This window comes from Ranitomeya variabilis, chromosome 1 (assembly GCF_051348905.1).
Source record: "Ranitomeya variabilis isolate aRanVar5 chromosome 1, aRanVar5.hap1, whole genome shotgun sequence".
NCBI classification, from domain to species: domain Eukaryota; kingdom Metazoa; phylum Chordata; class Amphibia; order Anura; family Dendrobatidae; genus Ranitomeya; species Ranitomeya variabilis.
This window is the reverse complement of record NC_135232.1, coordinates 31,003,615-31,029,388: the sequence shown is the minus strand read 5'-3', so window position 1 is coordinate 31,029,388 and position 25,774 is coordinate 31,003,615. Positions and strand designations below refer to the sequence as shown.

The 25,774-nt window shown below is 48.2% G+C and overlaps 1 protein-coding gene across 1 annotated transcript; it reads left to right on the top strand.

Annotated features, from left to right (window-relative positions):
• The first annotated feature begins 12,184 nt into the window (after positions 1 to 12,184).
• On the top strand, positions 12,185 to 17,531 carry LOC143793669 (uncharacterized). The gene is made up of 2 exons (XM_077280714.1): positions 12,185 to 13,017; positions 16,720 to 17,531. The coding sequence occupies exons 1-2, from the start codon at positions 12,388 to 12,390 to the stop codon at positions 16,753 to 16,755; spliced, it is 666 nt and encodes a 221-aa protein (XP_077136829.1). The 5' UTR covers positions 12,185 to 12,387; the 3' UTR covers positions 16,756 to 17,531.
• Positions 17,532 to 25,774: the final 8,243 nt, after the last annotated feature.

Sequence of the window (25,774 nt, the reverse complement as noted above, 5' to 3'; positions counted from 1 at the left end):
CAGATCAAAATTGATTGCCAGCTCTCTGAAGGATCATATTACAGCTGCCTATTTAAGTCTATGGAGAGAGGAGGAGGAGAAGGGAGGAGCAGAGTGAGCGAGAGAAGCAGAAAGATAGCGCCAATGCTTTCTAGTGAGAGTTTTATCTCATCGCAAAGTTGGATTCAAGGCTACAATGTTCAGTGCTGCTATATAATATCCTCTATGCTGCTGCTTTCTAGTAGGAGTTTTATCTCAAGCACCAGAGCTGGATTTGCAGCTACACTGCTCAGCAGTACTGTATAATGTCCTCTATGTTGCTGCGGCTTCATAGATCATAGAATCCTTGAATTTTAGAGTTGGAAGGGACCTCCGGGATCAACGCATCCAACCCCCTGCTCAATGCAGGAGTCACTAAACCATCTCTGACAGATTTCTGTCCAGCCACTGAAGACTTCCATTGAAGGAGAACTCACCACCTTTCGTGGCTGCCTGTTCCACTCATTGATCTCCATCACTGTCAAAAATGTTTTTCTAATATCTAATCTGTATCTTCTCCCAGATACAGGAGACCAGGAATCCATCATGTCTGTGCGTGCAGTGTATGGGAGACATCATAGCAGTTAGATTCTACCTACTAACTCAGCGACAACTGAAAATTAGAGATAGAACCTTCAGAAAAATGGTGAAAAATGCAATTTACATGTCACAAAATGGCCATAAATAGTGTTATCCCTCATGTACACAGGACCAATTATTCTAAGCTGTCACCTCATATGACAATTATGCAATGGTCAGATACTGTATGGCGGACGTGGCTACTACCAGATGGAGTAGGGATGAGTTTGTCATAGTGGAGTAACTCTTGTAGGTACAATGGTTGTGGACTATGCCTCATATAGTACGGCTGCTTTGTCTGATGTAGCAAATTAGAGGGTGTCAGATGTAGAAGGGTTGAACTTTTCTCATGTAGCAAGTCTGTAATACAGGGATGTACAACATTTTTTGGTCCAAGGGTCACATTGCCATACTGAACCAATCCCATGGGCAGCAATTTTTTTTAAAGGGGTAGTTACAATAATACATCACCAGAACCACCATCAGTGTATTAATACATCAACATAACCAAATGTTGATTATTTGAGAAACATTTGGAGAGTTTCTGTTCAATTTCTGTTCCAAAAACATCAGTGTTAACACATGCTAGCTTAAATTAAGTTTTTGGAGCAGACACTCCCCAAATCTTACTTATAATCTTTAAGTTTTGATACTTTCTAAGTTTTAACAAAGTCATGAAACACGTTATGAATTGTTACATGTGTACAAGACCAGAACCACCGTCAGCACATGAGTGCAGCACCAGAACCACTGTCAGCACATGAGTGCAGCACCAGAACCACCATCAGTACATGACTGAAACATTAGAATCACCATCAGTACATTAATTCAGCACCAAAACTACTGTCAGTACATGAATTCAGCACCGGAACCACCATTAGTAAATGAAAAAAAAAGAGCACATTGTTCAAGCTTCATAAAAAATCAATTGTTTATTAGAACATCTTTAATTAAATTTAATTTAATTATCCAGCTGGATAAAGAACGCTTGTGAGCATTTGAAACACGTTGCTATACGGACTGTCACACGAATCTTGGGATTTAACATAATTCAAGATGTTCTAATAAATTATGGATTTTTTATTAAACTGGAACAACTTCCTCTAGTTTCCATATTGTTTGCATGTGTGGGCACACAAGTTCTGAGCTTCAGCACGCTGAATGCCACTGTGGGTGAGCTGTTTTTTTTCTACTTTTTTTTACATGTTAGTACATGAACGTAGTCCCAGAAATACCTTCGGTACATGAATGCAGCGAATAATCCTCCGTCAGTTCATGAATGGAACATTAGAATCACCGTCAGTACATGAATTCAGCACCAAAACTACTGTCAGTGCATGAATGTAGCTCCAGAAACACCGTCAGAACATGAATGCAGCGCCAGAAACACCATCAGTACATGAATGCAGCACCAGAAACACCGTCAGTACATGAATGCAGTGAAAGAACCTCCATGAGTATATGAATGCAAAGCCAAGCTTAGTACAGTGATCAATTGTAATGTAAGATCAGCCCCATATACAATTTTATACCTACAATTCCCAGTATGTCCTTGACAATGGTAAAGAGATTCTGGGAGTCGTTGCTAGCAGCCGTCATCAGACCATAACAGTCACCACAGTACTGACGAGACTTAGTCAGTAATGTATCACAAAAAACATTTACATCCGGGTTTCTCATAAGTGACTTCTCCTCTGATTGGAGTCATTCCCATCACTTTTGTATCCACGTAGCACAGACGCCATGATGAGATTTCATGCCCAGAGTTTCTCCAGAATTGCCTCTTCTCTGTCTTCAGCAGCACATCCCGACAAGGTGCTATTAAAAATAAAATACTCCCCAACACTGCTCCTCTATAAAACACCTCCCCACCAACACTGCCCTTCTCTAAAATATCCCCACACTCTGCCCCTCTATATACTATCTCTCCCACATAATATCCCCCACACAATCGCTCTTCATAATGTCCCCCCAGATACTGCCCCTTTCCATATCTCTTCCAAACTGCCCCTTTCCAAGTTGCCCCACCCCGCTGCCCCTCGCTGTACTATGCCCCCTTTCATTATTTCCTCCTTAAAATCCAAAATGGCCTTAATGTCCCAAATTGCCACATATTGTGTCCTCATAGTAGCACAACGCTTCTCTCTCAGCAGTCCCTCATCTAAAATGACGTGACATTTAACGAGAATCTGTCGGCAGGATTTTACTGTGTAATCTGAAGGCTTTTTCCCATGTTGGGACTGTGCCGCGGGTGCCACCTTAGAACGCAGCACATCTTTTCTATCAAGCAATGGACTTAAAGAATTCAAGATCACACGGCGTGTCACCTGCAGCCCCGAAGGAGGGATCTACTATGCATGCTGTCCGTGCCGGCTCATATATGCAGGGCTTACATCTCGCCAACTGAGGATTCCGGCTAGAGAGCGCATTCGAGATATAAAAAATGCACTGGAGGTTATGGACGACATACAGCTCAAACCCATACCAAGACATTTTAAAGCTGTACACGGCTGTGGTCTCCTTAAGGTGCGTGGGATTGATCGCGTCAAAACGTGGCGGAGACTGGAAGAAGAAACTGGCGCTACTAGAATCCCAATGGATACTGACGATTGATTATAGTCGACCCAAAGATGTTAACGAGATCCTGAGTTTTATCCCTTTCCTTTAAATTAATATTGTAGGATTTTATTCTGTTGTTTTAATTTTTGTATTTTAACCTCACTTTGACTTTTTCTATTTCTTATAGGCTCCTGAGATATTTATTCTCTTTTTTGACCCTTTCCATTTGGAGACTTGTCACCTTGAGAATTTTGACTGCACTTAGGATTTTTGTTGGAGGATGTTCTAGTGCTTATTCATACTGTGTCCTATGCCGCTGCTGACTTACGGTTCCGGGCCACCAGGGACATGTATCTTTGCATCTATTTACCGTTAGCTTTGTTTGTGCCTCGGCGGCGTGCGCGCCCATGGGTGTGACGGTTCACGATCGCCATGTACACGCGTCCCCATTCGTCGCACTCTCTACCGGCCAACTGACGCATCGCTGGTGGGTGGAAACATGTGACATGGGACACCGACTTCGTGGTTTCAGGTTCTCGGTACAGTTGAGGGAAGCGTCGCCATGCCACTGCTTGTATCTAAAATATGGTTGGATGTTCTACACCTATAAGTGTTCTCTACACACACACCCTGACGAAGCCGACGCGAAACGCGCGTTGGGGTTAACTGCTTCCCACCACCAGGTTGTTTATAGGTTTATCATGCATTGATTTGTCTGACATCGTGTTCTGTTCTGTTTGTATCACACTATGATCACGCTCCTCTGCCCCAGTCCCGGCGCCGCAGTGTTCAAATGTATTCACATCTGGAAGACAAGAATACATATTAATAAGGGAAGAAGAAGCTCCACGGGCCACATAACATCCTTCAGTGGGCCGCATGCATCCTGCAGGCCATATGTTGTGCAGACCTGCTGTAATATATAGAAGACTATGACAGACAATGCAAATACAATCCTCAACATTGAAACTGCAACACTTTGAAGCAAAAGTCATGGAATTCTTGAAATTCCAAGATGGAGATGTCACTGGTCTGGAAATGATGGAAAAATGGAAACCTAATTTTTGAAACATTTGTATTTCTTCAGTCTGAAGTCTGAGCCAAGTGCATAAATCCCGGCATTTCCAACGTTGGCCGCTATCACTGAGGTTATTAATGGTCGTCTGAGGAAGATTCTTCCACGAATCATCAAGATCCGCTGCTGGCAGCTGCTGTGTGATCAAGACCAATAACTTCCTAGATGAGCTAGATGGAGACAAGTCAGGAGACGCTGCAGACATGAAGACAGGTTTAGGCCACGCCGGCTGCCCATAGTAGGGTGAGGGGCATGTGGCTGGGCTTGTTGTGCTGAAAAATGGCTCCTAGAGCACTTTGGAGAATCGGGAGCACTGGTTCCTGCACCAAATCAGTGTAACGCTGAGCTGTTAGTGCATAGGGAATTTATGCAATGAAGAATAAAGGGGTCCAGCTACCAAATATTATGTCATCTCACACCATAATTCCAGGATTAGGACTGGTGTGACCAGGGGCCTACATAGAAATCATGAGGCCCCATAGCAAAAGTACTAATTGCACCACCGCTCCACACTCCACCAAAAAAAAGAAGAAGAATAATATTCAACAGGGTCAGAGAAAAGCATATCTCATAACTTTGCAGATCTTCCAAAATAATTTTGCTCCTATTGCAGCCCCTCGTGCTCCCATAATAAGATTCCCCTTTCATGCCCCCATAAAGTATGATGCAAATAAGTGTCCCTAAACATGGTATAATACCCCCACAGTGATAGCCTCCACAATATCCTCCACATGCACAATATGATGACCCTACAATACCCCAACCGAGGAAAGTATGACACTCCCACAGTGACCCTAACACAGTATGATAGCCCCCACATTCCTCTATACACAGTACTATCCTACCGACAGTCCCCTCACACAGGATGGCCCCCACAGTCCTCCACACACAGTATGATGGCCCCTGTTATGACCCCAATGGCGAGGGTCTCAGAGATATCAGCAAGTCTGCGAAGTACAAAAATCCAGCTCATAGGGCAGTGGTAACTGGGTTGACCATATATCTACTCCTAACGCCAACCCTAGAAGTAGCCGGGGAACATGCCTACGTTGGTCGCTAGATGTCTCGCGCCAGCCGGAGAGCTAACTACCCCTAGAAGAGGAAAACAAAGACCTCTCTTGCCTCCAGAGAAAAGACCCCAAAAGTAGGATACAAGCCCCCCACAAATAATAACGGTGAGGTAAGAGGAAATGACAAACACAGAGATGAACTAGGTTTAGCAAAGAGAGGCCCACTTACTAATAGCAGAATATAGTAAGATAACTTATATGGTCAACAAAAACCCTATCAAAAATCCACGCTGGAGATTCAAGAACCCCCGAACCGTCTAACGGCCCGGGGGGAGAACACCAGCCGCCCTAGAGCTTCCAGCAAGGTCAGGATACAGATTATATACAAGCTGGACAAAAATTGCAAACAAAAACAAATTGCAAAAAGCAAAAAAGCAGACTTAGCTTAATGAAGAAGGAACCAGGATCAGTAGACAAGAGCACTACAGATTAGCTCTGATATCAACGTTGCCAGGCATTGAACTGAAGGTCCAGGGAGCTTATATAGCAACACCCCTGACCTAACGACCCAGGTGAGCATAAAAGGAATGACTGACATATCCAGAGTCAAATCACTAGTAGCCACTAGAGGGAGCCAAAAAGTAAATTCACAACAGTACCCCCCCCTTAGTGAGGGGTCACCGAACCCTCACCAAGACCACCAGGGCGATCAGGATGAGCGGCGTGAAAGGCACGAACTAAATCGGCCGCATGCACATCAGAGGCGACCACCCAGGAATTATCCTCCTGACCATAGCCCTTCCACTTGACCAGATACTGAAGCCTCCGCCTGGAGAGACGAGAATCCAAGATCTTCTCCACCACGTACTCCAACTCGCCCTCAACCAACACCGGAGCAGGAGGCTCAGCAGAAGGAACCACAGGCACAACGTACCGCCGCAACAAGGACCTATGAAATACGTTGTGAATGGCAAACGACACCGGAAGATCCAGGCGAAAGGATACAGGATTAAGGATCTCCAATATCTTGTAAGGACCAATGAATTGAGGTTTAAATTTGGGAGAGGAAACCTTTATAGGAACAAATCGAGAAGACAGCCATACCAAATCCCCAACGCGAAGTCGGGGACCCACACCGCGGCGGCGGTTGGCAAAACGCTGAGCCTTCTCCTGTGACAACTTCAAGTTGTCCACCACATGATTCCAGATCCGCTGCAACCTATCCACCACAGAATCCACCCCAGGACAGTCAGAAGGCTCGACATGTCCCGAGGAAAAACGAGGGTGGAAACCAGAGTTGCAGAAAAATGGCGAAACCAAGGTGGCAGAACTAGCCCGATTATTAAGGGCAAATTCAGCCAACGGCAAGAAGGTCACCCAATCATCCTGATCAGAAGAGACAAAACACCTCAAATACGCCTCAAGAGTCTGATTAGTTCGTTCCGTTTGTCCGTTAGTCTGTGGATGAAAAGCGGACGAAAACGACAAATCTATGCCCATCCTACCACAAAAGGATCGCCAGAACCTGGAAACAAACTGGGATCCTCTATCCGACACAATATTCTCAGGAATGCCGTGCAAGCGAACCACGTTCTGGAAGAACACAGGAACCAGATCAGAAGAGGAAGGCAGTTTGGGCAAAGGAACCAGATGGACCATCTTGGAGAAACGATCACATATCACCCAGATGACAGACATGCCCTGAGACACCGGAAGATCTGAAATGAAATCCATAGAGATGTGTGTCCAAGGTCTCTTCGGGACAGGCAAGGGCAAGAGCAACCCGCTGGCACGAGAACAGCAAGGCTTAGCTCGAGCACAAGTACCACAGGACTGCACAAATGACCGCACATCTCTTGACAAGGAAGGCCACCAAAAGGACCTGGCCACCAGATCTCTGGTGCCAAAAATTCCCGGGTGCCCTGCCAACACTGAGGAATGAACCTCAGAAATGACTCTGCTGGTCCATTTAGCAGGCACAAACAATCTGTCAGGTGGACAAGAGTCAGGCCTACCAGCCTGAAATCTCTGCAACACACGTCGCAGATCTGGAGAAATAGCTGACAGGATAACTCCTTCCTTAAGAATACCCACAGGTTCAGCGACTGCAGGAGCATCAGGCACAAAGCTCCTAGACAGAGCATCGGCCTTCACATTCTTAGAACCTGGTAAATACGAAACCACAAAGTCAAAACGGGAGAAAAACAATGACCAGCGGGCCTGTCTAGGATTCAGGCGTTTAGCAGACTCGAGGTACATCAGATTTTTGTGATCAGTCAAGACCACCACACGATGCTTAGCACCCTCGAGCCAATGACGCCACTCCTCAAATGCCCACTTCATGGCCAACAACTCCCGATTGCCCACATCATAATTTCGCTCTGCCGGCGAAAACTTCCTAGAGAAAAAGGCACAAGGTCTCATAGTAGAGCAACCAGGGCCTCTCTGCGACAAAACGGCCCCTGCCCCAATCTCCGAAGCATCCACTTCAACCTGAAAGGGAAGTGAGACATCAGGCTGGCACAAAACAGGTGCTGAAGTAAACCGGCGCTTCAACTCCTGGAAAGCCTCCACGGCAGCAGGAGCCCAGTTAGCCACATCAGAGCCTTTCTTGGTCATATCCGTCAACGGTTTAACAACGCTAGAAAAATTAGCGATAAAACGACGGTAGAAGTTAGCAAAACCCAAGAACTTCTGAAGATTCTTAACTGACGAGGGTTGAGTCCAATCATGAATAGCTCGAACCTTGACTGGGTCCATCTCCACAGCAGAAGGGGAAAAAATGAACCCTAAAAAGGGAACCTTCTGTACACCAAAGAGACACTTTGAGCCTTTAACAAACAAAGAATTTTCACGCAAAATCTTGAAAACCATCCTGACCTGCTCCACATGCGAGTCCCAATCATCAGAAAAAACCAGAATATCATCCAGATAAACGATCAAAAATTTATCCAGATACTTCCGGAAAATGTCATGCATAAAGGACTGAAAAACTGAAGGTGCATTAGAGAGCCCAAATGGCATCACCAAGTACTCAAAATGACCTTCGGGCGTATTGAATGCGGTTTTCCATTCATCGCCCTGCTTAATGCGCACAAGGTTGTACGCACCACGAAGGTCTATCTTGGTGAACCACTTGGCACCTTTAATCCGGGCAAACAAGTCTGACAACAACGGCAAAGGATACTGAAATTTGACAGTGATCTTATTTAAAAGCCGATAGTCAATACAAGGCCTCAAAGATCCGTCCTTTTTAGCCACAAAAAAGAATCCCGCACCAAGAGGGGAAGAAGACGGACGGATGTGTCCTTTCTCCAGAGACTCCTTAATATATGAGCGCATCGCGGTATGTTCAGGTACCGACAGATTAAACAGTCTTCCCTTAGGAAACTTACTGCCTGGAATCAAATCTATTGCACAGTCACATTCCCTATGAGGAGGCAATGCACTTGACCTAGACTCGCTGAAGACATCCTGATAATCAGACAAATACGCCGGAACTTCCGAAGGCGTAGAAGTAGCAATAGACACGGGCAGGGAATCTCCATGAATTCCATGACAGCCCCAACTTGACACTGACATTGCCTTCCAGTCCAAGACTGGATTATGGGTCTGCAACCATGGCAAACCCAAAACAACCAAATCATGCATCTTATGCAGAACAAGAAAACGTATCACCTCCCGATGTTCAGGAGTCATGCACATGGTAACCTGTGTCCAAAACTGCGGTTTATTTTCTGCCAATGGCGTAGCGTCAATACCCCTAAGAGGGATAGGATTTTCTAATGGCTCAAGAACAAAACCGCAGCGCTTGGCGAATGACAGATCCATAAGACTCAGGGCAGCACCTGAATCCACAAATGCCACGACAGGATACGATGACAGTGAGCAAATCAAAGTTACAGATAGAATGAACTTAGGTTGCAAATTACCAATGGCGACAGGACTAACAACCTTAGTAAGACGCTTAGAGCATGCTGAGATAACATGTGCAGAATCACCACAGTAGTAACACAAGCCATTCTGGCGTCTATGAATTTTCCGCTCATTTCTAGTCAGGATTCTATCACATTGCATTAAATCAGGTGCCTGTTCAGATAACACCATGAGGGAATTTGCGGTTTTGCGCTCCCGCAATCGCCGGTCAATTTGAATTGCCAGGGCCATGGAATCATTCAGACCTGTGGGAATGGGAAAACCCACCATCACATTCTTAATGGCTTCAGAAAGGCCATTTCTAAAATTTGCAGCCAATGCACACTCGTTCCAGTGGGTCAGCACGGACCATTTCCGAAATTTTTGGCAATACACCTCAGCCTCGTCCTGGCCCTGAGACATAGCCAGCAAGGCTTTTTCTGCCTGAATCTCAAGATTGGGTTCCTCATAAAGCAAACCGAGCGCCAGAAAAAACGCATCAATATCAGCCAATGCCGGATCTCCTGGCGCCAGCGAGAAAGCCCAATCCTGAGGGTCGCCCCGTAAAAAAGAAATAACAATTTTCACTTGCTGAGCGGAGTCTCCAGATGAACAGGGTCTCAGGGACAAAAACAATTTACAATTATTCCTGAAATTTCTAAACTTAAATCGATCTCCGGAAAACAGTTCAGGAATCGGTATCTCAGGTTCTGACATAGGATTTCTGGTAACATAATCTTGTATGCCCTGCACACGAGCAGCAAGCTGGTCCACACTTGTAATCAAGGTCTGGACATTCATGTCTGCAGCAATCACAAGCCACTCAGAGGTAAAGGGGAAAAGAAAAAAAAATGAGAGAGAGAAAAAAAAACTCAGAACTTTCTTTCTTATAATCCCACTTCTGCAATGCATTTAACATTTAATACTGGCCTGGCAAACTGTTATGACCCCAATGGCGAGGGTCTCAGAGATATCAGCAAGTCTGCGAAGTACAAAAATCCAGCTCATAGGGCAGTGGTAACTGGGTTGACCATATATCTACTCCTAACGCCAACACTAGAAGTAGCCGGGGAACATGCCTACGTTGGTCGCTAGATGTCTCGCGCCAGCCAGAGAGCTAACTACCCCTAGAAGAGGAAAACAAAGACCTCTCTTGCCTCCAGAGAAAAGACCCCAAAAGTAGGATACAAGCCCCCCACAAATAATAACGGTGAGGTAAGAGGAAATGACAAACACAGAGATGAACTAGGTTTAGCAAAGAGAGGCCCACTTACTAATAGCAGAATATAGTAAGATAACTTATATGGTCAACAAAAACCCTATCAAAAATCCACGCTGGAGATTCAAGAACCCCCGAACCGTCTAACGGCCCGGGGGGAGAACACCAGCCGCCCTAGAGCTTCCAGCAAGGTCAGGATACAGATTATATACAAGCTGGACAAAAATTGCAAACAAAAACAAATTGCAAAAAGCAAAAAAGCAGACTTAGCTTAATGAAGAAGGAACCAGGATCAGTAGACAAGAGCACTACAGATTAGCTCTGATATCAACGTTGCCAGGCATTGAACTGAAGGTCCAGGGAGCTTATATAGCAACACCCCTGACCTAACGACCCAGGTGAGCATAAAAGGAATGACTGACATATCCAGAGTCAAATCACTAGTAGCCACTAGAGGGAGCCAAAAAGTAAATTCACAACAGGCCCCATAGCCCTGTCTAGATGTATGCTTGCCCCCACAGTTCTCGACACACAGTAGGATGGCCTTCACAGTCCTCCCACCCAATCTAATGGCCCCCACACAGCCTTTCATACAGTATGATGGCCCTTCATACAGGATAATGGGCTCCATAGATCCTAAACCATTATGGACCCCACACCACCCTCTACATTGTACAGTGGCCCGCACATGATATAATGGCCCCCACTAGGTCTCCAAACAATGGCCTCCACATAGCCCTCCTAACATTATGAAGGCCCCAACAATGTACTTATTGATTTGAAAATATATATTCACCTCTCCCCATTCCCCCCCATCTCTCCATTCATGTTTTGAAGCTCTGCACAGAGCTCAGTTGCACCCTGAAAATAATGGAGGAGGAAGCTGACACCTCCCTGTTCCATTTTTGTTTACTACCGTATCTGTATCCAGAATGTAATTTGTCACGATTCCTCCACTCTGTGTGGTGAATGGGAGCTCAGCCGTCCAATCTGGGGCAGGGGCGTCCTTAGTGATCAGTGTGGTCATAGGCACCTCGGCCGTCCTATCTGATGTTTGAGCATGCTGATTTGTCAGTATGGTGAGTGACAGTCCAGTTGTGCAATCAGGGCCAGAGCGTGCTGGGTTTCCTACAGGTGTCTCCTGTTTGGAATGATTCCCAGGCCATTTAGCTTGCTGACTGCCTCTGATCTTTGCCAGTTGTAGCTTTGCTCAAATGATGTGCTATTGCTCTGTTCTCCGTGTTTCTGTATTTGATCTTTGTTGCCCAACCTTTGACCTTGCTTTTGACCAATTGTTTGCCTAGTTCTTTTGTCTTGATCCACTATAGTTCTGAGATTCTGACCTTGGATTGTGACCTAACTACACCTTTTTCTTACCCCCTCGTTAATGACGAGCTCTTTTGGTATCTCAGGTGCTCAGTACACATATACGGTAATTATACAGCCAACACTAGGAGGAACTACCTACATACAGATTTATACATCCACCACTAGGGGGAGCTCACAACATATGAATTTATACAGCCGCCACTATAAGGAGCTCACTACATACAGATTTATATATCCACCACTAGACAGAGCTCACTACATACAGATTTATATATCCACCACTAGACAGAGCTCACTACATACAGATTTATACAGCCGCAACTAGGAGGAGCTCACTACATACAGATTTATACAGCCACCACTAGAAGAAGCTCACTACATGCAGGTTTATACAGTCACCACTAGGAGGAGCTCACTACATACAGATTTATACAGCCACCACTAGGAGGAGCTCACTACATACAGATTTATACAGTCACCACTAGGGGGAGCTCACTACATACAGATTTATACAGCCACCACTAGGAGGAGCTCACTACATACAGATTTCTACAGCCACCACTAGGAGCCTGTAGTCTGTGGAGGAAGGTGCTGTTCTGCTTGCTCCAGGAGAGTCACCAGTTTTTTTTTCCACCCAGTAATTCCCCCCCCTCTCTGACCTAGGAAAGAGAGGGGTGTAGTGGATGGACTGTGGGGCTGAGTCCCCGTCTCCCACCCCTCGGTCTAAGCCGGCGAGGGGTGGGAGCTCATTGCTACCGGCAAAGAGGGTCACCAGATCTGGCAAGGCCCAGAGCATGGAGGAGCCCAGGAAGACCCAGGAGGGCTGCAAAGCCCCTAAGGCTGAGGCGAGGGCCACTGCGGTGTCTCCTCCCGGAGGTGAGCGGAGTACTCGCAGAGGTGCAGCGGCGGCGGTGCAGAAGGATTGGGGCACTAGGGCCGCACGGGAGCCGGTTACCAGCTATGGCTCCCGCGTCCATGCGTACCTCAGCGAGTATGATGAGGCTGGGAAGACCATCAGGAGACTCCGGGAGGAGCTGAAGGAGGTGAGGCAAGCTGCAAGCAGAGCCTCCCGCACAGAGAAGTCTGCCCTGACAGCCAGGATATCCAGCCTGGGGATCTGCATTGAGGGCATGGAAGCCCGGAGAGCGGCAATATTAGACAACAGCGGGCCCTTCCGGGAAAAACTGGAAAACGAGGACCGATTCCACAACATGGCTGCTGCGAAGGAGCCAGAGGGGTCTCGGCGTCCGACCCAGGTGGAGGAGGTGGACCATGAGGAGATGGAGGAGGCGCCGTACCCACCTGGGGGCTTGGTAAGTGATCTCCAGGCCACACACAGCGGGATAGATCCAGTGCAGGTCCCACTCCCATCAGACAACAGCATTTCAGAGGATGATGGGGGAGATGCGGATGATAGCAGCAGCGATAACAGCAGTAGTGGGGGTTGCCTCGTCTTGCAGCAGATCCGTCAGCTAGAGTCCCCAGTAAATTATGCCCACCTGAAGTTTGGGGATGAGGTCTGCGGGGACGAGGCAACCAGGAGGGGGAAAAAGAAAAGCAAAAAAAGGAAGAAAACATCGGAGGAGAGGTTGGTGTTTGTCCCCCTTCCTGGGACCCCCCGGTCCCGCTGTGTGGAGCCCGCTACCCACCCCGGCCCGGGACCTGCAGTGGGTCCGGTGCGAGGGAGCGGGGAGAGTACAAGTCGTATGGCGCAGGTCGCCGTCTCTGCTGGCGGTAGCAGAGGGGGCGAGAGTGGGCATGCGGCTGCAGAGCCGGACAGTGTGCATGGTCTGGAGTGTGGCCCTGTGGCGGGCAGTAATAGAACCTGTGGAGGTGTCCAGGCCCGATCCTCTGTGGAAACGGGGGACGGCCTGGTGCCTGCTGCACCTGCTGGCGCTCGGGGGGTGGAGGCTGTGGGTACCTTGCCGGTGGTCGCCGCTCCCCGCAGTGTTGGCGGTGCGCTGTCAGCCGGGGCCGCATCATCGGCGGCGTGTGCTGTGGTGTCGGGGTCCCCCACATGCAGATCCGATGCTGGGTCAAAATCCGGGACCCCGGCACCGCCTATCATCTCAGGTGCAGCTGTAATGGCTGCGGTAATGCCGGACCGGATCGCACCCTCACCGGAGGGGGTCGCACCGCTGGGGTCCTCTGCATGTGTGTCACCTGTATCTGCGGGGGACCCGGCGGTGAAGTGCACACGGGAGTGTGGAGATGGTCTGCAGGAGAGGCTGGAGCAACAGTCTGCAGCTGCCAGCACATGCTCTACTGAAAAGCAGGGTGTGGTAATCAAACCCTGCAGTATGGATCTTAAAGGGGCAGCTGCACTGCAAATAGCAACAACCCCAGCAGAAAGCAGAAAAAAAAATGCAAACAAAAATGTAAATAAGAATGGTAGTGGTGCAAATGGTGTGAATAGTGTCTGTGATAATGGTGACGGGTCAGGGGTGGTTTCTGCTGGAGGTGTGGTTGGTGTGAATGGTGCCAGTGCGGTGATTTCTACCAGTGAAAATGGTGAGGCTGAGGTAAGTGAGGTGGAGATGGTTGACTGTGAGGTTGAGGGTTCAGGGAATATAGGGGCTGGTCCATCGTCCCCCTCACCTGCAGCCGCCATTAGTTATGCGGCTGCTGCCGCTGGGGTTCCACAGGGGTCTTCCTCATCTCCGAACCCAGGGAATGAAGCTTTTCGCCGCTGTTTCCTGGAGGCCCTCAAAAAAGGTGAGCGGACGATCAATGTAGAGGGAAGAGAGGTGGCGTTGTCCTACTGGCTAGATAAGTTTGGTCTAGCTGCCTTCCAAGAGAAAAAGGGGGGGGAGACCGTGTGGTCCCTCCCGACAGCCGGGCAGGGGGTCTCCAGGAGAAATGTGGTTCGTCTTCGCTGGAGGGGCGATGAGGCGTGTCCATCCAGGACAAATGTGGTGAAGCTCCTCATGAAGATGGACTTCAGGGCTATTGACATCTTTGCTCTGATACATCCTTTTGGGACCTCCACCTTTGATATCAGCTTTGTTCGGCCAGAGGGCTTGGAGCTCTTTTGGTCGAATTATGAGCTGGTAAAAGAGGAGCCCGGCTGGCGAGGGTTCGCCGTGGAAGCAATTTCTCGCCAAAGTGGGCCAAAGAAAGTGACCGTTTTAACATGTAATGAGTCTCTTTCTGGCGTTGACATAATGACCTGGTTGAGCCGCTATGGCGAGGTTGTGGACGTCCCTAAGAAGAACCGGGACGATTTTGGTATCTGGTCAGGTGGCTGGACCTTCATGGTAAAGTTGAAGCGTTCAGGTGGCACTGTCACCCACATCCCTTCCTCGGCTTTCCTGGGAAGGGATCGGATTCTGGTCTTCTACCAGGGGCAGCCGAAGGTATGCCACAGGTGCGGTGATCCTCGCCACTTCAGCGCGGGCTGCAAGGTGCAGAAATGTGCCTTGTGTGGCGAGGTGGGTCACCTCGCCGCATCCTGTGGTGTCATTCGATGTCACCTGTGTGGTGATCTAGGTCACCCGTTCAGCCGCTGCCCTCGTTCCTTCTCTAATGCCATGGCCGGCCGGGCGGAGGGGAGCCGTGAGGAAGTTCCTGGCGGTGCAACTTCTGCAGAGGTTGGAGGTGGCAGCGGGGGAGGAGCTGAGGGGCCGATGAGGAATGGCAGGGCGAGGGGCCCCTCTTACCAGCGGAGGCAGGCAAGGCGTCAGGAGGGCAGGGGGCAGGAGGAGCCTCGGGAAACTGGGGTAATGGCTGCCCCCTCCTCCGAGGCGACAGCTCATGTCACTGAGGCCCCGGGGGAGGAAGCGGTGAATGAGGAGATCAGACGGATGGAGAATGAGGAAGTGGCTGATCTCTCAGATGCCTCTCAATATGAAAGTTTTGATGAGGATGGAGGGGAACAGCCAAAAGAAATGGGTGACAAGGGTACCAAGAGTGCCAAGAGTGCCAAAAGTAAAAAAAAGAAGAAAAAAGGTGGAAAATCTTCTTCCCTGACCAAGGTGCCTAAGGAAGGTCCCACCGACTCCCCTCTGATCCCCCTTTCCAACCGGTTCCAAGCCCTTGACGATCCTGCTGAGACGGGAGTCGGGGGTGAGGTTCCGGAGGTAACATCGGGAGGGCCTTTGGGAGGCGGGGGAGTCCCTTCTCCAGGGGGTGTGTCTTCCTCGGGAGGTAGGGACGACCCTGGGTCCGGAGATGAGAAAGAGGTGGGAGGGATGGATACCTCTGTCTCTCTGAAAAGAAGAGGGGGGGCTTCATCGTCCGGAGATGAGCGGGCTAAGAAAAAGGGTGGGGGGAAGAAAAAGGCCATCTAACTCGATCACTCATGATGGCGGCACCCACCCCGTTGACTCTAGCGACCATTAATGTTGCTAGTATAAAGTCTGATGCGGCTAGATTTGCGGCCTTTGATTTTCTCACCCGATTTGAGGCTGAAATTTTGTTTTTGCAGGAGACCAGGCTTACCGATATGGGGGCCATACGCAAGGCGGAGAGCGAGTGGAGGTGCGGGTCTTCGTACTGGTCTCTTGCGGCCGAGCCGTGTAGCGGGGTGGCAGTCCTTTTTAAGACTGCATCGGTTGAATGCCGGAGAGTTATCGAGGTAGAAATGGGGAGGTGCCTGGTCTTAGACGTCTTCATGAGGGGACAGGAGCTTCGGCTCATTAACATCTATGGTCCGCAGTCAAAGTGGGACCGTAAATGTCTCTTCCTGAAGATTAAGCCCTATCTTTTTACGAGTCGGCAGGTGGTCTTTGGAGGTGACTTTAACACTGTCACAAGGCTTCGTGATAGGGGAGGCTCCATTGACCGGCTGGCTTATGATAGTAATACTCTTAATAGCATAGCTAGTGACGCTCGCCTGGTGGATGTCCACATCCGGCACACCCCAGGTCACTGTGGTTTCACCTTTCATAGAGGTAATTGTAGGTCTAGGATAGACAGGTTTTTTTTAAAGGAGGATGCCATCTCTTCAGCAGTGTCCGTTGTTGAGGTGGAGTTCTCCGATCACTGTCTGATTTCTTTTTCTCTGAATGTTTCAGAAACCCCTCGGATGGGAAGGGGACTATGGAAGCTGAATTCGTCCCTCTTGGAAGAAGCAGAGATAAGACAATCCTTTGAGGACTTTCTTCAGAGCCAGGTACCGCTTTTGGATCTCTGTAGCGATAAGTCAGAGTGGTGGGAGATGTTCAAGGATCGGGTTGCGAGTTTCTTCCGCCGGCTCTCGAGCCTCAGGAGCCTGAGCAGGTACCGCCTGTATCAGGAACTGAGGAGGAAACTCGAACATCTCGTCTCGGCTGGAGGTGACCGTGAGGAGATCTCCAGAGTGAAGTCTTTACTCAAGAGGTGTCAGTACGATAGGCACACATCTTTGGTTTTTGAGAGGGATTTCGGGAGGTACCGCTCGCCTGACCCCTACAGAAACTGTAAGATGTCAGTGAGTTGTAAGGTGGTGACAGGTTTGGTCGACGATACGGGTTCCCTGAACAGATCCAAATCAGGGATCCTGGAGGTGATCAGATCTTTCTACTCACACCTCTTGGGGAAGAGGGATCTGGATCGGAACGTGATGTCGGCTTTCCTGGCCGAGGCCATCCCTGAGCCAGGAGATGACCCCTCGCTTCACGTTTTGACAGAACCAATCAGGGAAGAGGAAGTGCGACTGGCCATTGATGGGCTTCGGCCTAAGAAATCGCCAGGTCCGGATGGCTTAACATCCGAGTTTTATAAGACATTTAGGGACTCCTTGGTCCCCCTCTTGACCGAGGTGTTTAACGAGTGTCTCTCCTCGGGCGCTCTCTCCCGGTCAATGAGGCAGTCGGCCCTGATTATCCTGTCAAAGGGTAAGGACCCGTCCCGTATTGAGAATTGGCGTCCCATAGCGCTTCTCAATACGGACCGGCGGTTCTGGCAAAGGTGCTGTTCAAACGGCTGGTGAAGTTTGCACCCCGGCTCCTTTCGGGGGCCCAGCACTGCTCTGTTCCAGGCCGCAGTACGTTTAGTGCTGTGCTCGGTGTCCGAGAGGCAGTGGAGCAGGGCAGGGCAGGTCACTGGAAGGGGTACTTGCTGTCCTTAGACCAGGCGAAGGCTTTTGATCGGGTTAACCATGAGTACCTCTGGTCCGTCCTTCTGAGGTACGGTCTGCCTGGGGGGTTTGTAAATTGGCTAAAGATCTTGTACGCGGGGGCAGAGACTTTCCCGCTCGTGAATGGTTGGTCTGGCCGCCCTTTTGAGGTTGGGTCTGGGGTCCGCCAGGGCTGTCCATTGAGCCCGCTGTTATACGTGTTCGCAATAGATCCCCTTTTAAGGAGGATTGAGCGTGGGCCGTTGGCGGGAGTCAGGATGGACCAGGTGGCCCCGGAAGCCACTCTGAGGGTGGTAGCGTATGCCGATGACGTCTCCCTTTTCGTGTCCTCGGGTGAGGAGGCGGAGTGGGTCATGTCTGAGGTTGATCGCTACTCGGAGGCTTCTGGGTCCAGAATTAATCAGGAAAAGTGTGAGAGTCTCTGGCTGGGAGGGGGTGACCCTAGTTTTGGTCTCCCGGACACTCTTCCAGAGCCCCAGGCATCGGCAAAAATCCTAGGCATTGAATTTGGCCCTGGGGACTACCCCCAGCAAAATTGGGAGGGCAGACTTAAGATCGCCGCCCAGAAGGTGGACCAATGGAAGGGTTGGTCTTTGACCCTGAGGGAAAGGGTTAGCCTGGTTAAGGGTTTTTTGCTACCCTTGTTAATATACCTGGGCAGTGTCTGCATGTTGCCAGAGCCGCTCTGGACACGGGTCTACAGCCTGTTTTTCCAGATGTTATGGGGAAATAGGCTGAACCTAGTCAAGCGGGAGGTCACGTACCGCACGAGGAGACTAGGAGGGTTGGGTATGGTCAACCCAGTGGTGTTTCTAATAAACACTTTTGTCAAGACTAACATCGCCAACCTCTGGTCAGAGAGGGCTCCTCCGTGGGTATTCTCCTGCAGGGGATGGCTTCGACCCTTCATCCAGGAATGGGAGACAGGAGGGCAAGTGAAGGACCTGCGCACACGGGCATCTCCCTGCTTACGCTACCCCGGTTCTGAAGGTGATCCGCCGGTGGGGTCTGGGAATGTGGGAGATCAGGACCATGTCGAGGAAATTCCTTGACAGGAGGGTCCTGTTGACCCATTTCCAGAAGCCTCTGGTGCTCAAAGATTGCCCAAGTCGGTATCTGGAGGGTGGGCTGAGGTTATTGAATTCTACACGGGTCCCCTTGAAGTTTTGGGACTTGGCTTGGCGTTGCTTCCATGGGAAACTGTATGTAAGGGACAACCTGAAGTGTAGGAACTCCGATGATCGGGGTTGTCCCCGTGAGGGGTGTTGCGACACGCTGGAAAGCATGGAGCACTTCCTCCTTCAGTGTCCTTTTAATACAGGGGTCTACAACAGGGTGGGTGCTTCCATAGGCTGGCCTCGGCTGGCACACCTTTCCTATGCGGAGTGGGCGTATGGGGCATTCGGATCCCTGGGTGGCCGAGATTGGGGCACTTTATTTCTAGTCAGTTTAGTCGTCAGGTTTTACACGTGGAACGCACGGTGCTTAGTGTCAACTCAGCAGAAAATCCTCCCCCGGGATGAGGTTGTTAGGAACATTCTTGGTGGCCTGGTGAAGGTGCGCTCTCTGGAGTATGACAGGCTGGGTGCAGCGAGGGCCTCTCTTCTCTGGAGAGGGTTCTCATTTAATGTACCTAGGGCTTAGATGAGCAGGTAAATGATAGGGACAGGTAGATAGCTTCAGTAGGGACAGGTAGATAGTTAGGGACAGGATAGGGACAGCCTAGGGACAGTTAGGTAGGCACGCGGTGAATTAGGTAGGGTAGTAGGGTCAGGCAGGGAGAGACAGGGAAAGGTAGGTAGATGAATAGGGGCAGATGTCTAGACAGGTAGGGACGGCTGGTAGGGTAAGGATTGCTAGGGTAGAAGCCTGTCATCTCCGGTTTCCCGGTGGTGGGCTGGGGCTTTTCACTATCAGATTTTTGTTTTGCAGAAGTGAATTATTGATATAGGGCTCACAGGCACCAATCCTGGCTCTGGGTAAGTGTTGTATATAGAGTTATGTAGCATTGTATTGTAAGATGATGATTCTGTGGCTTACGGGGTTAATGCACCTGTCTTGTAAGCAAGAGGTTATGAGTTACTCGGTGAGCTTATTTTTGTATTGTGTGGGTTTGGTGGTAGGTTGTTTATAGTTGTGTTTGCTGTGTAAAAAAAAAAAAAAAAAATTAAAATTAAATAATAATAAAAAATATATATAAATTTAAAAAAAATCTTTTTGGGCGATGGACCAGAGTTTTCTTTGTCAGGTTTGGTATGAAGTGTGTATGTGCGTGTGTATTAATAAAATGTTTCTTCTCTCCTTGGGTGAGGTAACCTGGGGAGGAGGAATCAAAAAGTGAAAAGAAGAGTAAAGGACAGAAAACAACATAAAGAAAGAAAGGAAAGATGGATGAAGCTTCTCTGAGAAAGAAGAAGGCAGTTTTGTTTTCTTTTGCGGGGTTGCTTTGACTGGGGGCAGTTATGCTGGACTTGGACTTTGCTTTGGACTGGGGGGGTGGTAATGTTGGACTCGGACAGTTGCTTTTGCTGGGGTTTTGATTTGTGCTATTTATTGATTGTAAGTTTTGTATTTTTATAATAAAAGAGTTCACTACATACAGATTTATACAGTCACCTCTAGGGGGAGCTCACTATATAGAGATTTATACAGCCATCAATAGAGTAGCTCATTACATACAAATGTATGTATCCATAATTATATACTTTTATATAGCCACCACTATGGGGAGCTCAGTACTTACGAATGTCTTATAGTCGGCGTAAACTTTCAGAACTTTCTCTAGGAATAAAACAACCCATTCAAAACTATTGTGATATGATCAAATATAATTCATGGTACACCACTGCCACCTATAGACAAAACTATGTATGACATCATATTCAACCAAACAAAAATACAGTAAAAGTTCAGAACACTGCGAGAAAAAGAAATCACATGCCATACGAACCATCAGTATAGCATTTGATTTTTATGGATACATTACAATTCTGTAGCATAGGAAACTGCAAATGGTTCTGTAAATAAATTACAGCTGCTGAGTAAAATCATCGCACTTTTCTGGCTGAGAATGGGACCGATTTTTTTTCTAATCCAGTGTGAGCTAATCCTAATATTACAACAGCTACATGGAATTTTTAACAAAGGAAAATTAAAGAAAATAAAAAAATTACATTTATTGGAATTTATATTTTATTTTAGGATGAAAGATTCTTTATTAACCTTAGATGCCCCGTTGGGAAAGTTCTAGTATTGTAATATTGAGCAATTACAACTTCCCATATTGACCACTAGAGGGAGTACTCAGCAGGCAAACGTAGTATTAGGCTGTGTCCACACGAACAGTAATCAGGACGGATCCAGCAGAGATCAGTACTTAACAACTTTTTTGTAGTTTTTTTTTAGACTAATCTCTGCTGCATCCATTTTTTTTTAACATTGACGTTAAATGACACTCAAAGACCAGGCTCTCTGCACAGTGAGTCACATACAGTGAGTGCCACTCACCCCTACTTCTAGCTAGCTACGGTGCAGACTGTCTCTGCTAGGCTCTATAGTGTCTCCAGCATGTGTTCTGCTTCCTACAGGAAGGAAACATGATCCTTTTGGGAGTGCAAACCTCTCTCGCCTATATGAGAAGAGCACTATCAATAACTTGTAGAGATTTTGCATGCATGCCCATGAACTTAAGGTTACACCACTACATTTGTGGGAACCCAATTGGCTATTGTCATTGCTACCGGGGGAGCATAAGGAGCCCAATTTGCACTTTTCATGTGGGGTCCCAGGACTTTTGTGATTGACCCTGCCTCCATATATCACATCATATAATATCCCAGGCCTTCTGTGCAGCCCCCACCCCATATAACAGCAGTGCAGAAGCAGGGTGCACCCTACGTTTCTACATACATGGTGACTGTCCCGATCAGAGTCACCTTGTCACGGTGGAATGGCTTTTATGCTATTTTTTTGACAAAAAAAAAAGTATTACTAAAAACTCTGTGTTCTTTAAATGCACTTTTTGATTGTTATTTACTTAGTTACAGCAGGGTTTTTGCTCACTTTTTCTCTTGTAGGTTTTATACATGGTGACCTGCTGCAAGTGCAAATTTACATTTTTTTCTATATTTCGTTATAGCTTTTTAATTCTTTTTTTTATTTTTTTTACATCATTTGTAGTATTTGGCAATAAGCACTAAAACCACATAAAATTCCTCCATTAAAAGGAGAATAAAAAGCACTCAGGACTGTTTGATTCTCGTTTTCAAAGAGCTTACACTTAGGGCAGCATCATAAATTATTCTGGTTATTCGTCCTGCGGAAGGAGGGGGTATTACTCCACGTCTAGACAGGACCCTCTAATAAAACACTCCGCAGGAAAGCTAAACAGATGACCTCATCCCAATACAAAACCTCCAAGGAGGGAGCAGCTCAAAACCATCTCCAAGGAGGGCGAGAACATCTCCAAGGAGGGTGACACCATCTCCAAGGAGGGCGACACCATCTCCAAGGAGGGCGACACCATCTCCAAGGGGGGCGACAGCATCTCCAAGGAGGGAGCAGCTCAAAACCATCTCCAAGGAGGGCGAGACCATCTCCAAGGAGGGCGAGACCATCTCCAAGGAGGGGGACACCATCTCCAAGGAGGGCGACCCCATCTCCAAGGAGGGTGACACCATCTCCAAGAAGGGCGACACCATCTCCAAGGAGAGCGACACCATCTCCAAGGGGGGTGACACCATCTCCAAGGAGGGCGACACCATCTCCAAGGAGGGCGACACCATCTCCAAGGGGGGCGACAGCATCTCCAAGGAGGGAGCAGCTCAAAACCATCTCCAAGGAGGGCGAGACCATCTCCAAGGAGGGCGAGACCATCTCCAAGGAGGGGGACACCATCTCCAAGGAGGGCGACCCCATCTCCAAGGAGGGCGACACCATCTCTAAGAAGGGCGACACCATCTCCAAGGAGAGCGACACCATCTCCAAGGGGGGTGACACCATCTCCAAGGAGGGCGACACCATTTCCAAGGAGGGCGACACCATCTCCAAGGGGGGTGACAGCATCTCCAAGGAGGGTGACCCCATCTCCAAGGAGGGCGAGACCATCTCCAAGGAGGGTGACCCCATTTCCAAGGAGGGTGACCCCATCTCCAAGGAGGGCGAGACCATCTCCAAGGAGAGCGACACCATCTCCAAGAAGGGCGACCCCATCTCCAAGAAGGGCGACAGCATCTCCAAGGAGGGCGACAGCATCTCCAAGGAGGGCGAGACCATCTCCAAGGAGGGTGACCCCATTTCCAAGGAGGGTGACCCCATCTCCAAGGAGGGCAACCCCATCTCCAAGGAGGGCGACACCATCTCCAAGGAGGGCGACACCATCTCCAAGGAGGGCGACAGCATCTCCAAGGAGGGCGAGACCATCTCCAAGGAGGGTGACCCCATTTCCAAGGAGGGTGACCCCATCTCCAAGGAGGGCAACCCCATCTCCAAGGAGGGCGACACCATCTCCAAGGAGGGCGACACCATCTCCAAGGAGGGCGACACCATCTCCAAGAAGGGCGACCCCATCTCCAAGAAGGGCGACAGCATCTCCAAGGAGGGCGACAGCATCTCCAAGGAGGGCGACACATCTCCAAGGAGGGCGACACCATCTCCAAGGAGGGCAACACCATCTGCAAGGAGGGCAAGCAGCATTAGATCTCGTTATCGTGTAACCAAGAATTCTATTGTTGCATTGTATCTGAGCTGTGAAAGCGGAATAAGACGAACCTGATCAGGTGACTTCTGACTAATGGGGGGTAGTGTCTCACTCTTAAAGGGACTGTATAATTTAGCGTTACTTTTTATTTTTAGGTCTTTTTTTATATTTTGATTGTATATTTGGTTTTTCTACTTTCTTTACAGGATGATTGGGGCAGCCAGATTGCCTGAGTTATGACTACAGCATTTAAAGAGATTTTCATAATATAGGATGCACCTTACTATAAGACCATGGTCACATCCCCAGACAGCCTTAGACAGCAGAAAAGAGGAAAAAACATATTTCTTACAAATTAAATCTGGTGTAAAGAAGAAGTGTCATCATTATCCCTCATTTAATACACTAGGGTAGAATAGGGAAGTATTGGATGAAGCGATAGGGTCTGTGAACACTGTGACAGAGTCACTGGTAATGTAATAGAAGGGAGATAGGTTTCACTATGCCTAGCGTCAGTGATATAAAATCCAGAGTTGTATTTCCTCCAGCACAGTAAGTGTTGCAAGGGTTAAGTTAAAGTATGTTATGGGCTGAATTTTAGGGAAACATTCATAGAGCGGGTGGGAGAATGTCCACCGTATCGCCACCTACAGAGCCAGCACCGCCGTGTGCTGACAGGACCTTGGTGAGGTCACAGTCATGTGATCAGTCACGTGGTTGAGGAATGAGGAGTCACATGATCTGGGCTTAAATGGCTGAAGGCCAGAGCTTTCAGTGTTCAGTGTGTGCGCCTGGAGAAGGAGCACTCCAGGAGAGTGCTGCATGGACTAGTGAACCTGAACTGTGTGTGTTCTGCCAGCCATGAGCGGGAGGAATGCGGCTCACAGAAGGACTGCATTTGTTCTGCCACCATTTTGCTTTATTTTCCTGTATTGCCCAGAGGGCTGTATTTTCTTTAGTACACCTTGGTTTATGCTGCCTACAATAAACCAAAGGAAGGTCTTAAAGCCGCAGTGCACCCGTGTCTACCTCCGTGTGCAGCCGAGTAGGCCTATCTACCAAAACACGTTAAGTGTTTGGTGCAGAAATTTCTGCACCATTTCTTGGAAGGAATAATACACCATCAAAAATGCACTTTCTTGCTTTCGTTGTTGGTGCAGATTTTTCCCCAATCGTTATTATGGGTGAAGTCTGCAGCAAAAATGCTGAAAGAATTGACAATTTGCAAGTCACAAATGCACGGTGTGCATGAGACTTCAGGATTGACATTCACTTTGCTGGCATTAGGAAACCATGCAGGTTTATTGATAAATCTGCACTGGAAAAAAAAGCAGCAAAAATGCAATGTATGCACACAGCCTTAGTGTTTTTCTGCACCATGTGTATTGTACACATACAGCTTTATAGCACTCACATTATTTCCATTTTGCAGTACACACATAGATACAACACTGCTACATGTACATGCACACTCAGGTCTACTGTATATACACAAACAGCTCTTCTACATACACACACTGCACTGCTACATACAAACACCCAACAGCACACACATCATGTCCATGTTGCAGTACACACATACACTGCTGCATGCACAAGTACATGCACACTCAGCTCTATGTACATACACACAGCACTGCTGCATACTTACAAACACCGAACTTTGCTATATATAAACTGCTTCAATACATGTGTACACAAACCTCTGCTATATACACCCACTGCTCCCCTGTATACACACACACACAACTCTACTACATATACACAATGCTCTGCTACGTGCACACAGAACTGCTACATCAACAGACACAGCTCTACTACATACACACATTTCTGTTACTCAACGCACAGTATACATGCACACTCAGCTCTACAGTATATAACCTGTATACTGTATACACACACCACTCTGTTACATACGCACACAGCTCTAATATGTACACACATAGCATTGCTACATACATATATACATCCGACTCTGCTACGCACACACTGCTCTAATACATGTGCACATACACCTTTGCTACATAAACCCCACAGCTACCCTACATACATGCACACACAACTCTGCTACATACACACAACACTTCTACACCGACACACATAGCTCTGCTACATACACACAGCTCTCCTACATACACACAGTACTGCTACATCAACACACACAGCTTTGCTATATATACACACAGCCCTGCTGCATACACACTGCTCTGCTACATAACTTATGCACACAGCTGTGCTACATAAACACAGCTCTGCTGCTACATCAACGCACAGATCTGCTACATCAACACACCTCTGCGGCACAATGTGT

Bases quoted from the DNA above. Each gene is read 5' to 3' on its own strand.
- LOC143793669 (XM_077280714.1), top strand. From the start codon at position 12,388: ATGGACTGTGGGGCTGAGTCCCCGTCTCCCACCCCTCGGTCTAAGCCG. The intron at 13,018-16,719 runs GTAAGTGATCTC...TGAATGTTTCAG, and splicing joins CGTACCCACCTGGGGGCTTG to AAACCCCTCGGATGGGAAGG.